This window comes from Lethenteron reissneri, chromosome 17 (assembly GCF_015708825.2).
Source record: "Lethenteron reissneri isolate LAM-NWPU_2019-01 chromosome 17, ASM1570882v1, whole genome shotgun sequence".
Taxonomy (NCBI): domain Eukaryota; kingdom Metazoa; phylum Chordata; class Hyperoartia; order Petromyzontiformes; family Petromyzontidae; genus Lethenteron; species Lethenteron reissneri.
In genome coordinates, this window is record NC_083795.1 from 9,710,487 (window position 1) to 9,727,879 (window position 17,393).

At 43.3% G+C, this 17,393-nt stretch overlaps 1 protein-coding gene across 1 annotated transcript; it reads left to right on the plus strand.

Annotated features, from left to right (window-relative positions):
• Positions 1-236: 236 nt before the first annotated feature.
• On the plus strand, positions 237-7,991 carry DENND10 (DENN domain containing 10). Its single transcript, XM_061553089.1, has 9 exons — positions 237-333; positions 2,346-2,542; positions 3,013-3,092; positions 3,741-3,889; positions 4,071-4,182; positions 4,328-4,428; positions 4,534-4,641; positions 4,734-4,828; positions 6,842-7,991. Exons 1-9 carry the CDS (start codon positions 288-290, stop codon positions 7,016-7,018), a joined length of 1,065 nt encoding a protein of 354 aa, XP_061409073.1. The 5' UTR covers positions 237-287; the 3' UTR covers positions 7,019-7,991.
• The last annotated feature ends 9,402 nt before the right edge of the window (positions 7,992-17,393 follow it).

The window sequence follows — 17,393 nt, forward strand, 5'->3', positions numbered from 1 at the left end:
CCCCTTCCCGCCCCTCCCCTTCCCGCCCCTCCTCTCCCCGCCCCGCCCCTCCCCGCCCCTCCCCTTCCCGCCCGCCCCGCCCCTTCTCGCCCCTTATCGCCCCTCCCCTTCCCGCCCCTCCCCTTCTCGCCCCGCCCCTTCCCGCCCCTTCCCGCCCCTCCCCTACTCGCCTCGCCCCTTATCGCCCCTCCCCTTCCCGCCCCTCCCCTTCTCGCCCCGCCCCTCCCCTTCTCGCCCCGCCCCTTATCGCCCCTCCCCTTCTCGCCCCGCCCCGCCAGTCACGTGCAATGGCGGTGTCGGAAGTGCAGCTGGTGCTGTCGGCGGGGCTCATTGGTCGGTGCCGTTTATTCATTTAATTCAAGTCATTGCCTTTATCATAGTTGTTGTTGTTGTTGTTACAATTAGTGTTGTTGCTCATAACGATATGCTGTGGTGCAAGTGGTGAGAGCATGCAGGCACACAAACCAGCAGGAACCCCCCTCCCCCCCCCCCCTCTTCAATTGAGCACTTTGGCCGGGTTGGATAAAATTTGTACCATTTTGTGGCAAAAGGCACTGGTTGTGTTGTGTTATCGTTATCAGTTTTGATGATAAATACCCCCTCCGTCATGGGAATGTCGAATAGCTCCTGCAGGCTTAGGGCTGTATGTAGGAAGTCAGGGACGTGCTGCTTGTTTGAGTGTGACATCACTGACTTTGGTATATGAACATGCACAAGTGCATCCCGAAGAGGGCTTCTCCAGGACATACGGGCGATGAGGGTTATTTGACCATAATACTTTGCCTCTCCGGTCGGTGTGGCTTGGTGAGGAGGCCTAGATAAGTGTCGAACGATCTGTGCCCTCTACTGCAGTTTACGCCTGCTACACGTGTTTTATTTCTGGTGGTAACACAAACAACAAGCACGATCCAGGCTCAATTTAGCAAAGCTGATGTTGGAAAGGATCGGGCGCATTTCGTGTGATTTTGTCATAGCATGTTGTTTAATTTTGACAGTGATTTAGCGTTCATTTACGTCCGTTCATGTGTCAGTGGTCCAGCCTTCTGTTTTGCCCGCTGACTTTGAAACGGTGCGAAGGGACGATTGTGATTTAACATATATAGAAAAAAAAGCATTTTAGTATGATCAGTCTACAGGCTTTCTTGGACCAATGTTTATCCAGAAGGGTTTAATCAAGCACAGACTATAGACCGGTTTAATTTTTTAGGGTTTCACCAGCAGAATCAAGCCTGCCGATACAATGCAGTGGCAAGTTGAATTGAACTGCATTGTACCACGTTATAGAAATTGCCCATTGAGACAGTCTAAAAGAAAGCTGTCTCTGGTGTGGACCAATCAGTTTGAAAGTCAATGCATATACTATCAGAGTATGTTTTTTTGTTTGCATTTTGACCGCAAGTTTATGTGGTAAATGCAGATATGATTCCTTGCAAAAGGTTTCAGTTTGGTGTTTTAACATCTTAACACCTGTTTTGTTGCCAAACAAAAGGGGAAAACCTATTCTCATACATTTATTTTGGAAGCATTTTGGGTATAGACTAGTGTAATTCGTGAACGTGCAATATAATTGGATTTAAGCGCAGCCAAAAATGTGCTGCTGAAGAGGCAGGAGAGGAGTAATTTCTAATTACACAAATCATCGTATTCAGTACTGGCCAATGTATGGATGTTGGAGGACTCAAGCTGAGACTTAAAACTCTCTAAATCTATGCCACGAGCCTTTTGCCCGTCCAAGGACGACGGGTGTATTGCAGTAAATCTGAAACTTGCAAGCGAAAAGCAGACCGCGACGTGATATTCATTGCATCAATTAGTGCGCAATTTATAAGGCAGCGGTGACACAGACCAATTTCATTTTAAGGTTATAATCCCTTATTCATCATGACGTCCTTTTTACTTCGATGTCTCAACAGCGTTACGGAGATCGCGTGACGTGAGGGTTCTGCCTTCATAGTGAGGGTTGTGAGTTGACGCTGAGGAGGGGGAAGGAGGCGCCTCGCCCCCTCATGTGGAGTGACGTCACCCGCTAATTATTATTAATGGCGGGGGGGGTGTCCACTTGGAGGAGGTCATCTGTTCATGATTATTAATGAGGGGGCTGGTAGACGTGGAGTGACGTCACGCGCGAAACAGACATTCGTGGCTCATAGTAGTAAATTCTACAATGTCTGTTGAATGTTCTCAACTGCAGATTATCTTGTTTCAGATCAAGAATGTCATTGAAACTCTATAAAAAAAGTTAATAATGTAACACGTTGAACCGAACTCGTGCAGAATGAAATCGTAACATTTTGCTGACTAAATGTAGCACATGTTGAGTATGTATTCTCTTTTGTCACGTGCAGAAAAGGACCGCAGCGGAGATGTTCTCTGGGTGTGGTGTTTCCCGTCTGTGAGCAGCGAACTCCGAACATTGCTTCTTAGGAAATGTCCACTCTCGGCAGACGGGAAGATACGCGACCCTTTTATATTTGGCCAACACCGCCGCGTTTGGTACTACATCACCTCTGGAGATGTCACAATCCCAGACGTTCTGCCCAAGGTACGTCTGTGGACCCTGTTTTTTAACCAACACTACATGTAAAGATGCGTACCATGCAAACTATGAACAAAGTACGGCCATAATCAAGATGACAAAATGGTTAAAAACATTTTCTCATCATTGCTCAGGAGAATATTACAATTTTCCATAATATGATTTGTACAGTAAATTGTTAGATGAGCACGTTTCCAGAGTTTGTATGTGTAAATGGACCTATTTTGTGAAACAAATTGCCTCTACTTTTGGTTGTTTAGTCTCGTTTTTCTCTTTTGACAATGCAGTAAAAATATTTTTCTTTCACTGCAGTGCAATAAGGTTTAATGTCGCTATATATCACTTGGCCAGTAAACATGTCACACTGTTGTCATTGCAGGCAATGTGTTCGTAGAGCATTCTTTAAGACTGCTGTTACTAAAATGAAAACAGTTTAAGCATTTCATTGGAAGACACTGTTATTTTTCACTCAACAGGTTCGACAGTACAGCCTTGTGCTCACCTCCAAAGACTTTAACCCAGAAAAGTACGCTGCTTTGAGTCGTATTCTCAGCAGGCAAGTAATATTGCAACGTCATATTTTATTTAAAATATATTGTATTATTTCCAAATTTCATCATGATTATGCTATTGACATCATGCCATGAGATAAACAATCTATTTGGAACTCTTTGTAAAGCAATTACATCTTCTCCCCCCTCCTCCCGTCTTAGAGAATGGATCACCCAACCAAATGTTACAAACTACCTGAGGTTCCTTCAAGTGACCTCTTATCGACATTTACACTAGGGGGCAACACCTTCCCTCCTGTCCCCGCTTCAGCATAATCTTTGTTGTATTTTTAATTTTAAGAGCTGTTATTTTATCGAATTAATGGACAGAGACCATCAAATTTCGATTTAAAGCTTTGGTGACTGCGTGGATTCATGTTCTTGGTTCTTTTGGTAAAGTCATGTAGAAGGGAAATAATAAAATAATAAAAATAAAACATAATAAGATTATATTCCTTCTACGTGACTTTACCGAAAAAACCAAGAACAGAGAACTAATTTTAAGCAGGTGGCAGCTGGGATCAGCAATCATTGCTTATTACCCTGATTCACTTTGCCACCTTGAAATTCAACACATTTCTAAAGTTTAGCTGTATGTGTGTGTGTATGTCCAAATATATATATCATTTAAATAATATCCTTTTATTTTTCAGGTTATATTGCAAATATGGTAGCCCTGCCAGCATGATGGAAGCATACCTCTCTGTGATTACCAAAGGATTGTGTCAAACGGAGGAGAATGGATCTTTCCTGGTTCAGGATTACCAGGCCAAAAAGACGTATTTAGCAGGATCAATTAAGGGTATGTGTGTACCCGATAAAGCAAATTTTTAATGTGATTTATGTTTGTGACATTACGTAATTAATCTTGCTCCTTAAAGCATTCCCCAGATACATATCTATTTCACCAATGTTGAGTGGACTGGTCCTATAAAATGTTTCATGATTTATCTGCATTAATTAAGTCTTTCATGTTTCACTAGAGGTGGTGCGGCAGTTTGGGTTGGAAACAATCATTATCTACACCGCACTGATGCTTCGGAAGCGTGTGGCTGTTTACCACCCTCAGCTTCAAGTGCTGCAGGAATTTACCAGGTGCTGTAAACAATAAGTAAAGTTTTCTACCCTTTAGGCACACCATACTTTATGGGACCTTCACTGACCTCATTAAGATTTAAGCTGAGAAAGAGGTCTGTGCCTTGAAAAGATGTTTGTGACCTATTCTGTGTTGTTTTCTCAGAACACTGCCAACTTTGGTTTGGCACAGACAAGACTGGTCCATTCTCTACCCATGTGTTCACTTGCAGGAAGATGAGCTACAAGCTCTTAAAATGTGTCCAGGTGTGCATATTTGTTGATATTTTATAAATACTTAATTATTTTAACCGTAATAAATAATAAATATTGTAGCGAGATAAATTGTGGAAAACAATTGTGTTTTTACAGGGTATGTGGCAGGGTTTCTGGAGGTGGAGATTGAGAACCGGACAGAACTATTTGATGTTTTCATCAATCTTCCAGAGACTGAGATATTGGTGGAACAACATGCCAGAGGTGATGTGTGGCTTTTGTAACATGATACATTATGTAAACGTTTTCATATTTGTTGGTGATAAATTAACTCTGATATCTTTTTGTAATTTCAGAATCCATGGCAATGGGAAAGCTGCACAAAGACATTGGGCTGCTTATCGTGCAGTCTGCAGAAGACCCAGAAAAATCTGATGCACAAGTAGTGAAGGTATGCTTGGGACTAACTAGCTGCTCCTTAAAACCTCTTGAATCATAGATGTGTGAGTTTTGTAATTCATCAATATAGGTGTCATGGTTAATGGTATATTGTCAATAACACTTCCCTAAAGAGGAAACAATATGTGATCGGCGATGTTTTGATCATTACGAATATGAGCCAAGAATGTGTGTGTGTCTCAGAGGTCGCAACCGGGTACCCGATACCCGTACCCTACCCGATACCCGGCTACCCGTACCCGGCTGGGTACGGGTACGGATACCCGTTTTGTACCCTGATGCGGCCGGGTACGGGTAAGGAATCAAAGCCCGTGTGCGACCTCTGGTGTGTGTCCTGCGTGTGACGTCACTCCACATGAGGCCCACCCCTGCGTGATGTCACACCACATGAGGCCCACCCCCCTCATTAATATTCATGAGTGGGTGGATTTTTACACTAACGCAGAGGAAGGTGGAGCCGAATTAAATAATTTAATATGCAAAGTAGCTGCAAATATGACGTTTCTTTACAGAAAGTGACGGTAAAAAATAAATTTACGCAGCACAGTGCTACATCTGTGCGTGACGTCACTGCAAAAGAGGCCTCCCCCCTTCATTAATATTCATGCCCGCGTGGAAATTTAGACTAACGCACAAGAAGGTCGCGCACTCCACATGCCGGACCCCTCCCCTCATTAATAATCATGAGCTGGTGAAGTCACTCCACATGCCAAACCCCTCCACAATATCCATTAATGGGCGACGTCACTCCACATGGCGAAACCCCCCCCTTAATTAATAATCATGAGCTGAACAATTTTTCTATTGGATATTTCATATTTACTGCAATATACACCCGTCCTTGGATAGGCAAAAAAGCTAGTTACTGTTAAAAGTGTAGTTTTATGGACAAATGTGAGTATCACAAGACATCGTATGAAGTAAAACGTGATTATACATTTCCTAAAACTCCCAAATGAGAAATAATTCAGAGTGGTTTTGTTTGTGGCAATGGCTACTTGCCTCAAATATGGTGTACACATTATATATTCAACGTCTTTTGGAAAAAAGTTATTACATATGTTGTAATTCATGACTTATTTCAAATATTAATAAAATAATGTTTTAAATATTCAAAATGAGGACAGGGATTTAAATGTGCATGCACACATGGATTAATCATACACCAGTCAGTGTTGCCAACATTAAACAAATGCTCTTTTTTATATTGCTATAGTGCTGTTTGTTGCTGGCTTCTTGAGTCTTCGGGCCTATGCTCCGCAATAATTTTAACAAAATAATATGATCAGTTTCATACGTTGATGTGTATATACATCTACATGCCAAAAGTAAACAACACTATATTCTTGATAATTGGTTTTTTACCCTTCTATCTGGCAACAAAACTGACACCTTTTTACAATGAGTCATGTTTGCATAGACCGCAATACCTGCAGTCATACAAAGAAAAGACATAACTCTGATAATGTGCACTGTCCTTGAAGTTGATTGGTCCACACCCGAGACAGCTTTCCCTTGAAGTTGATTGGTCCACACCCGAGACAGCTTTCCCTGTCTCGGGTGTGGACCAATCAACTTCAAGGACAGTGCACATTATCAGAGTTATGTCTTTTGTTTGTATTATGACTGCAGGTATTGCGGTCTATGCAAACATGACTCCTTGTAAAAAGGTGTCAGTTTTGTTGCCAGATAGAAGGATAAAAAAACAATTATATTTTTACTGGCAAATGAGGTTCCCATGGTGACTATATTCTTGGTTCTTTCGGTAAAGTCACGTAGAAGGGAAATAATAAAATAATAAAAATAATAAACAATATAAATTCTCACGACGTGCTTGTGTTGCAGTCGAAACGTCGTGAGAATTTTTATTGTTTTATATTTTTATTTTATTATTTCCCTTCTACGTGACTTTACCAAAAGAACTAAGAATATGAATCCCTGCAGTCACGAAAGCTTTAAATCTAAATTTTAACAACACTACTTTAATTGTTTTATTTATCCTTAGGAAATTGCACAAAAAACAAAGGAACTTCTGGCTCATCTGACATCACTAGCTGCCCCAACTGATGAAGGTGGAAAGCCAAGGATAACCATGGAGGCACTGCGGGAACGCCGATTTCCACCAGCAACAGAAAACTTCCTATTTCATTTGGCTGCTTCAGAACAGATGCTGAAATTGTGAAAATGTCAGCTACAGTGAGATGTTTCTGTGTTGCAATCAGTTGCTCATTGTTACAATGGAAAGTGGAAAAACTTGATTTGAATGGTGCACTTAATATACTTCTCAATATTTTAACCTTGCAATATATAACATGAACCCAACAGTAATTTACAAGATAACATTTGTTTACTTTCGTGACATTTCCAACTTTGGGTACATAGAGTAAATCAGTGGCATAGCATGGTTGGCATGGGCCATGGTACAAGGAATTAAATTGAGCCCCTTGTCCAATTTTCCTCTCATTGTAGCCCAGCGCCTGGGTCCCTCTGGCCCATTGGCCCTCGTGCAGTTGTAGCGAACAGTTTTGTGGTTGTCTTCACATCTGGCAAGTTAACAGTTTTATGCTGGGGAAAAAAACAGTTGTACTATAAAAGATAGCTTTATTAACACATTAATTTGTTATAATGTGGGTGAAGGTTAGCATTCACCAAATTAATATTTGAAGACTCTGTAATGTACCGTAAAATTTTCTTCGCAAAAAAAAAAAAACTTGTATGTTTGAAGTTACTTATTCTTTGGTTGTTTCGGTAAAGTCACGTAGATAGAGAAATTATAAAAAATAAAGTGAATACAAATTAAATGAAAACAAAAACCATGACGTTTCGATTGCAACACAAGCGGTCGTCATCACGACCGGGCGTCATCACGACTGCTTGTGTTGCGATGGAAACGTCGTGGTTTTTATTTTATTTTTTATTATTTTCATTCAATTTATTATTTTTTTCGATCTACGTGACTTTACCGAAAGAACCAAAGAATATGAATTCCTGCAGTCTCGAAAGTTTAAAGTCAAAATTTGAAGTCACTATATCCAATTATGTACTGTACTTGTAAATCATTGTTTTCACAAAGTGTTCTTTTTCAAATTCAACATTGCTTTTATGAAAAAATGTGAAACTTATTTGTAAAATTAAAATAATTTGGTCATATTTTTTATGAAGTTTCTTTTGTCACTTCTGCACATTTTGGGAATGTTACTGTGGTTTTAAATGGCAGGTGTTTTCCACAAGGTGGCAGCATAATTCAAAACAATGAAATGCCAATCCTACCATAGTACAGTACTGTACTGGAATACTTTATACATTGGGGATACGTTTTGGTTATTCGATTTTCAGATTTTTCCTAAATTTGGATTTTTATATTTTCAGATTAAATTTGTAACACATACTAAGTCTTTTCATTTTTTATGCACTACATTAAATTTTGTAAATTTTTAATTGTAACCATTTTATTTTCTTCCATAAATTCGCATCAGTAAACAAATTAATGATATGTAAATATTTTTTTTTTACCAAGGTGATTACATGTGAATGGAAAAGCACGGAAGTGGTAGCACATTTTAGGATTAATCCGAAACATTTTTTCAATCATCTGAACCTTTATACCTTGGCCTACTGGACATCTGTCAAACCCTGTGAAAACCTGGACATCTGTGAAAAAGAGCTTCATAGCTCATCGGATTTCCCCAATCTAAATACAAATTATAATTCTGGATATAAGGGATTAGCCCAAATACTGCATGAGTAACACCCCTCGTGGGCATGCATTGTAAAGCAGCACATCACCCCATTGTAAGAGGAGTTCTGACCAGCACGGCTGGTAGTCTAGAAGTGCATGAGGACCAAGTACAAGATTTACACCTCTGACTAGCACACAGCCTGGTCGAACATGAACGGCCGGCCGCCTATCCATTTGCTCAGGGTAGAGTGGTGAGGGAGAAGGCAGTGATGCAGCGGTAGACAAAGTGCAATAGCAGATGCACAATCGTTTCCAAGCTGTGGTATTGTTTTGCAGGTAAAGTTGCCTGGCTGATCGTAATCATAATTTAAACTTGTAACAGTATTTGCTCATTCTCGACGAGAGAGAACGACTCAGGTGTCAGGAATCGCAAACAAGCTGGAAAGCAGCCACGCGTTGAGCCGGAGCCAACAATTCCCCAAGATCTATGGTCCTCTATGTATATTAATATTTTCAGTCAATTAATGACTATACATGTAGGAGGAAACTGAAGCACCTGGAGAAGACCCACACGCCTGAGGGGGGCAACATTGTCTCCCACACACGATGGACATTAGCCCACATGTTGCTGTACTGCCTTCTGGCAAGCCAGGTTTATGGTATCTCGACATCCACAAAAAGGGAGTTTCGCAACATTTGTGTGATCCACATACCCTCGTCTCCACATTAGCAGATGCACAAACGTTGTTCCGTTGCGTTGGGACTGTGTCCCTCAGTTGGGGTGCATGTTATGCAGTGGGTGAGCGATGGCTTTTCTCAGCTCGGTCGGTACAGCTGTGTTCTGCGATGCGAGTCTTGGAGAGATACTCGGTTGAAGTTCCCCCGATGCGTCGCAACCCCCCGGCAAATCGTATTGCCGTAGAGGTCGCAGCGCTTCATTGGGACGATGAGCACGTTCGGCAACAGATGCAGGCTCATTATTTTAGTACATTTCCCCTTGTGATAGCACCTGCTCACCAAGCAACCACATGGCAGTTTACGATCGAGATGTCGTGTTCAATCACATGGCGCATAACTGGGGAAATATACTAACTTTTAAAGGCGCTGCATGTGTAATCGTCCAGCGTTTCAGCCTTTGTGCAGTTGGAAAAAGCTGCCAGCAGATCCGGGGAGTTACGTCAATTGACAAAAGAACATAGTAAAGGCAAATTATTTCTTGGCAGAGAATTACAGAAACCACATGAGGTACGGGTTATAGCGAAGAGGCTCTGTAATTTACTGGGCATGGCGTAACAATGTGCAGTCGCCTGCATGGTAGGTATATAATTATCAACCATGGTCAATCCACTGTTGGATGAAGGCCTCCCCAATCTGCCGCCATCTGACGATCCTCCAAATAGCAGAATGTGTACCTCGGACAGCTAATGAACGATTTATCGTAGTAGTATCGACATATCGTGACAACCCTGTGGTGTAAAAGCATAGAATCGAGGCCGTCATAATCGACCATTTACGATCTATGCAAATAACATTTAATACAAAGTATATTTTGGGCTTCTGGAGCTTAAGAAGAAGACTGTCCAAACGAGATAGACAATACCAACAAGACAACATTCGCTGGACAGACAATACAAATTTAATAACGTATGTACTAGACATTTGGTATAAAGGAGGCAGAACAAATGAGATGTAAAATAAATAAGCATATCTGTGTTCTCCACGCGGCGTGATTCGGTATTATGACAAGTAAGATTCTCCAGGGCTGGTTTGAGTCGTGTATGTATGGTGAACTTCTTTCGCATCGTACGTAGCCAGCCATGCTAACGGGAGGGCGGGGGAGGAACAACACATTAATAACAAAAATCAGCTCTAAAGAAATGAATTTTCAATCTAGATTTAAAAGTGCACAACTCCAGTGGCTTCGTAATATCGGAAGGAAGAGCGTTCCAGACAGCCGCAGAAGTGCATCCGAAAGCACGCGATGCGGTCTTTGTTCGATGGCCAGCCAAAAGCCGCTGCGAGGATGACCGGAGTTCGCATGATGGTTTATGCTCCTTGAAATCAGCAGGGTATTGCGGTTCATTTGTGGCAAGTACTTTGTGTGCAATAATGTGTGAAACAGCGTGTTGAGCCTGAAGTGTGCTAGACCACAGCTGGACAGCAGTGTTTATCAAACTTCTTTTGGCCCGCGTACCACTCAGCCGATGCAAATATTACTGGTAGGAACCTCCTGGTTACACCAGCCCACAGGGGATTATTGTGTCCGTCCGTCCGTCCGTCGTGAATCCAAAAATGGGAAGGGTGGGGCTGGGTGGAGAGGGGAGGGTGGGGAGGGGCTGGGTGGGGAGGGGCTGGGTGGGGAGGGGCTGGTCACCCCGTGGTGCCCTTATAAAACGCAACGTTTAACCTACTCACGCCGGCTTGTGCCCGCCCTCAAAGTCGGGCATATTTGCGGAATACACCACGCCGCCGTTGACCCTGGCCATTGACTGAGCAACCCAACGTTCCTACCAGCTCCCTCCGCAGGAATGTGTTTCCGTAAACCCCCCCCCCCCCCACACTCCTAGTGACAAAACGCAATCTCTTCTCTCTAAATACCAGGCGTACAAAGTTATTCATATTACCGGAACATACTTTTTTTTTACGCAGCTATAACTTTTTTTAGGGGGTGCATTTACATCTTAGGGGTCAAGTAGTTTAATGAGGGTAGTTTAACTCACTTCATTTTTTTTTTATTAAACATCACGAGTAAAATATGAATTAATGTATGTTTCCAAATCACCCTGCGTTTGCATCACAGTTCCGCGGGACCACCTGGAGGACTGTCCCGAAGCACCTGGTGGTCCCGAGATCCACACTTTGAGAGCCACCGAGCTCGAGAATGTTGCCACCCTCCGTGGGCGATCACCGTGGACACGTTGCCACCAGAGGGCAGTGCAGCAAAATCCAACATCGCACTGACTCGCGTGCTTAAAGTCTTCTTTTATCGTACGGCCGATGTAGATGCGGAGCGACAACTCAATTTTTTTCCGTTTCAGTTAGGCGGTCAAAGCCAGACAACCGAGTCAGGAGCAGCCGAGTGCATCGCTGAGATGTCCCCTTCGTATCTGTGGATCGGGCATTGCGTCGTTATACGTTGTCTGGTTTGTTCAGGATGACCACAGACACGTGGTGAAGTGTGGCAAATAAGCCCCACGGCCAAAGGTGCAGGGCGTGGTGAAACCCTCACTTACAAAGGGGCTTGCAATGTACCGCGTACATTGGCGAACAAACACATTCCTGCGGAGGGAGCTGGTAGGAACGTTGGGTTGTTCGGTCAATGGCCTGCAGGGTCAACGGCGGCGTGGTGTATTCCGCAAATATGCCCGACTGTGAGGGCGGGCACAAGCCGGCGTGAGTAGGTTAAACGTTGAGTTTTATAAGGGCACCACGGGGTGACCAGCCCCTCCCCACCCAGCCCCACCCCTCCCACCCCTCCCCACCCAGCCGCTCCCCTCCCCACCCAGCCCCACCCCTCCCACCCACCCCCCACCAAGCCCCACCCAGCCCCTCCCCACCCAGCCCCTCCCTGCACGACGGACGGACACAACAATCTCCTGTGGGCTGGTGTAGCCAGGAGGTTCCTACTAGTTACTAGTATAATAGTTCATTTAACGCGGGTCGTTTATTTACGTCCGAGCATACCGATGAGTCCCCACCAGAGGGCACCGCTAACATTGGAAAGACAATGACGCACCCACACGACGACGCACAAGACCGAAATGCTCTGCCTGGTCGCTGTTGACACGATCCGTCACCCGGAGCGGGCGGTTTTCTGAATAAAGCAGAGCGCCTGCCGCAATGACAACTCACATTTGACTGCCTTCCTAGACAGCAACGGAACCAATGATGAATGCATGATGGTGCCCAACCCAGGGGGGCAGCTCTTGACGAGCTTGCCAGCAACTGGTGCCCTCGGCAAACCATGCAGTCGGTGGGCCCCCACCCACAAGGGCAGGTCGAGGCTGAGGTTTTTGGTAAATTGGGAAACATTTTGGCCATATTTTCCGTTTTAATGTTTTTTTAACAGAGGCATAGTTATTCGGGTTTGTCCGTCTGTCCATGGGGCCGTCCATAAATGACGTCACGTGATTTTGGACGATTTTTGACCCCCCCCCCCTTTCGTCACACGGCGTCACAAAAAGTCAGACCCCCCTCAAATATGACGTCACAAAGCTCTGCCCCCCCCAAAATAAAACGTGCTTCAAATCGCTTTAAACTATTGTCATTGTAGTGCGAATGTGGCGTTGCACTCTGATGTTGTAGGAGAAAACATTTATCAAAAAGTATATTTAATTAAGTAGAACGTGTTGTCTATATTTATTTAAAGTTGCGCATTTTGATGTGACGTCACATTTCTAACCCCCCCCCCCTCGTCACACATCGTCACAAATGTCTGACCCCCCCCCCCTAGGTGCGTGACGTCATTTATGGACGGCCCCCCAACCAACAAATTCTCAGAGATGTTGAGAAGTGAAGTATAATTCATATTCCCTCTGTACGCGCACGGGAGTCGAAATAATTACATCTTAGTTATGTTGTTTGTATTTCTTATGAGTATTTTTTCCCCTCCAATTGGGCCGAGTTCGCCTATATCGACGGGCCGCCCCTATCCAAACCCTATTACGGGACTTTGTTTAAATGAGGTGGGGAAAGAGTAGGGGCGGTCATAAAAAAAATTCATGTGGGGGGATGGGGTCAGGACCGGATTAAGATTTTGTAGGCCCCTGGGCTACAGGTATTGTGAGGCCCCCAGTAATATTTTACAAAAAGAAAACGTATTTTTACAAGGCTAACAACAAATAAAATTCAGCATTGACAAATGAAATAACCTTTCACTTAATCTCTGGAGGCCCTCCAGCTCGCAGAGGCCCCTGGGCTGCAGCCCCGAGAGCCCCTGTGCCTTAATCCGGCCTCGGATGGGATGGGGGACACAACAGAGTCGATAGCTAAATAAACTTTCAAAAAATGAATCTTATGGCGGGACCCCGGGGTCCCGAATAAACGAAAGTCAAAATCATAATTAATACATAAAATTTGGTCGACTTCGTTCCACCGCGCACATCAACGCCGCGACCCACCTGGCGCGGATCATTCTGTTGTTATGTCATGTCTAAGCGCAGCAGCGAGGACGAATGCGCAGAAGAAACTAAACTTTGAAACTTTGATTAGCGCATCGTGTAGAGCTCCTCGAGAGGAATAGATTTCCGTGTCGTTCGCCTTCAACAGACATAAAATGACGTCGCAACGCAGTTTATGCGAGAGCCGGGGGCTTTGGAACCCCGGGGTCCCGCCATAGGGTTCAAATGTTATCCGTTGAACAGGAGTACTGTATACTGCAACTAGATGGTCCACTTTTGTTATTGTGCACGTTCTGCTCTAGCTGTCACCCCCTATATGAAAGGCTGTGGTGTCCATCGCTTGAATGAATATACGATTTGGAAAGGGGTCTGAGCCCTTAATATTTTTTCAGAACGCGGTTAGGCTGGCTTGGAATTAAGATTATTGGCACAAGGCACTATCACTAGAGTACAAGGTTCGTATATTCATAATGCAAGTAATCCTATTCTAATTTATTATATATCTCTATGAGCACCAACTAAGTATCATGATGACAAAATAAGGTGAGATGGATGTGCCATTCCAAAATAATTCCAGGAAGAACACTGGATATAAGGTTAATTCAAATATAATGATAATGGATCTTAAAGACTAGTTTCCAAAGGGACTGCATAAGTTGACGTCTATGCAAGAAGGGGTGGTGTGAGCAACACTGAGGCTTGACCCAACGAACCGTTTGCGTCTGCGTTGAATTGCTTCACAATGCAAAGCTGTGTGCTCTGTCCCTCACAAAATATGCTGAGCGGTTCATAAAACAGCTGCAAAAGGCCCTATGCGCTGTTAAAATGAATTCATTTTAAAGGCTTGTACTATAGTTATCAGTATAATCAGCCATGATCTATCCACTGCTGAGCCATGATTTATCCATTGCTGATTGAAGGCCCCCCCACTTCTATACTACCCCTTATGGCCCTTTGATACCACAGTCCATCTCACTCCTGCAAATGAGCCGATGTCATTACTCCATCTCCATGGTAGTTGTACTCTCGGGCGAATTATATCCTTTGGCTGCATTTCCATCACCAGTCCATTGACCTTCTCGCGATTTATCGTGTCCAAGCCTACTTACTTTTCTGATTTGTATTTGTTCTCCGATCCGTGTGTTTCTCTGATCCTCAGTGTAATTCCAAGCATGTATATCTCCATGCCTCTTTGGAGAGACACCACTGGAAAGCACGATGAAGTAAGTATATCCACGGCATTTTTTTTAGGGTGGACTGGGATGAAAGTGATAAAATAATGAGGCGAGAGCAGGATGGAGTGCTTTTGAATTTGATAAAGAAAAGCAACATGTCAATGCGCTTCAAGAACGTTTTAAATCTGATGATTACCTGCTATGGCATACAGATTGGAAATAGTGTGCTGTAGTTACTACTATAGTAAAATATTTGCAGTTCTCGACTGCCGCATCCTTCCAGCCTTGCAGGGGGCGCAGGCTGCAGTATGGATACCGTGCAGGAGACATTTTAAACGTAAGCGGGATCGTCAGTGCCACGTTACGATGACAACACATTCATACACAATTTGAAACAAATTCCTAATACCGCGTTGAATAGACACAAAGACAGCAGCTGTCAGTGCAAGCAATTCGTGCACGCCAATACTGTTGAAATGTTTAAGTGCCATGAGTGTGGCTAGGGGGGTATAAGGACTACAGTAGTTTTATTTATTGTGGATCGCAATCCCAAAATGTTGTAAACCACTGCAACAATATTCGACTTACATTCACGAGTTTGTATTTTAACTAATATGGATTTAAAAAAATAGAATAGATGCCTCTATAATAACCTATTGTGCTATGGGTGGCGTTCCAGTGTCTCTAAAGCCTCAGAGGATGTGAGACAGCTGTGTGGATGAGGCTTGTGATCACCACCCATCCGGGCAGTGGTTAGAGCTGGCATGACTCACACCATGGCCTCTAATTTGTTTCAGCATTACTGCAGTAAAACTTAATTTCTCCAAACATGTGGCTTCTCTAATAGGTGGGTCCGCAACAAGTTTACATACAGCTTTTCATATATTGCAGACCATAAACACGACGAATTGACAATGCGCACTTTTAGATGCACTTCTGCAGCTGTCTGGAATGTTCTTCCTTCCGACATTAAGAAGCCACTGGAGTTATGCACTTTGAAATCTAAATTGAAAACCCATTTCTTTAGAACTGCCTTTCGTGTTTAGTTTCTTGTCCTTCCACCGCACCTCTGATTAGCAAGGTTGGCTACGTACGGTGCGAAAGAAGTTCAACATAGTGCATATCAGTATATTATTAATGGCCATGATCGTAAAAGCAAACACTCAACATATCGTTATCTGCATTTCAACATTGCTGCAAAGGTTCTTGCAAATGTGATCCTGTAAGAATGTTGCCTTCCTCTCATCACAGGCACAACATCTGTAGATTTGCAGGGATTTACGATGTCTCTTGTTGGAAAATCGTGGGCAAAAGTCAGTGAGGATACAGTAAATAGCATATGAGAGCCATGTGGAAGATCTGCATGTGCTAAGCCTTTAATACTGCAAATATTTGGCAGTAAATCATTTCCTATATCTACGGTCTTCTTAGGGCACTAATACTGTCTTAAGGAATTTTGAGGCAACCAAGTGATTGGATGCCAGATGTATGCGTACGTGTACCCATGCACATGAGTGACGGATTCTCTTTGGTCAAGACCACCACCAGTTCTTCCCGAATCTCTTTCCTCCGCTTTTTATTCAAGCAGCAACGATAATTCAAGAAACACAGCTTGTAAAGTCAGTGAAATCAGTTTAACCTGTAGGCTTTCGCAAACAATATTATCCATAAGATAGTTTTTTGGGTTAGATCGCGTAAATATAAATGTGTCGTTAAACCCGCCACCAACCGACGCAGTGTAATCAACTACTTTAAATGTAAAATCGCCAAACGAACCCCAACACGTCGCTGGATCTTGACTTAAAGCTTTCGTGACTGCAGAAATTCATATTCTTTGGGGTTTTCGGTAAAGTCACGTAGATAGGTTCGAAGAAAATAACAATTTTTTTTTTACAAAAAATTACGACGTTTCGATCACAACACAAGCGATCGCCATCAGGAGGAAAACAGATGTGATCGAAACGTCGTAGTTTTTTTGTTATTTTCTTTGAACCTATCTACGTGACTTTACCGAAAGACCCAAAGAATATGTCGCTAGATGTCGCTAGATATACTGTACTCCATGAGGTCATTAAAATATGCCGCTTGACAATTTAAATTCCAGGAAATCGCCCGTTCGATCTCCCGTCGAAACAATGGGCAAATTCTCTAAATTCCCCCGCCTCTGTCCACCCAGCAGTGTAAACTACAACCAGTTAAGTCGATCGCCAAGGTCGCGTGTCGTGGTCTAAAGTGTGGGAACTTCCAACAAGATGTCTGGTCAGCGTTGAAGAGTTGGCCAAATTACGCTCTCGAGAACGTCTCTATATAGATTTCGCCAGCAGTGGCATGAGCATTTGCAGGACTACGCCTTTACGTTTCAAACTTTACATAGACCTCAGTGTTTTTGTACAGAGTTGCTTTTTGCGTTAAACGGGGGCTCCATAGTTTATATGGAGTGCTCCTGCAAATGATGCCTTGGAAATTCAGCAGTATGTATTAAGCAAGCCTGGCCGCTAATAAGATCCAGAAAGCTGAGCATGTTTCTGAGTTTGCTTACGTTGAACAAATGCTGCTTGATATTGTTTTGTGGTACTGCATTAG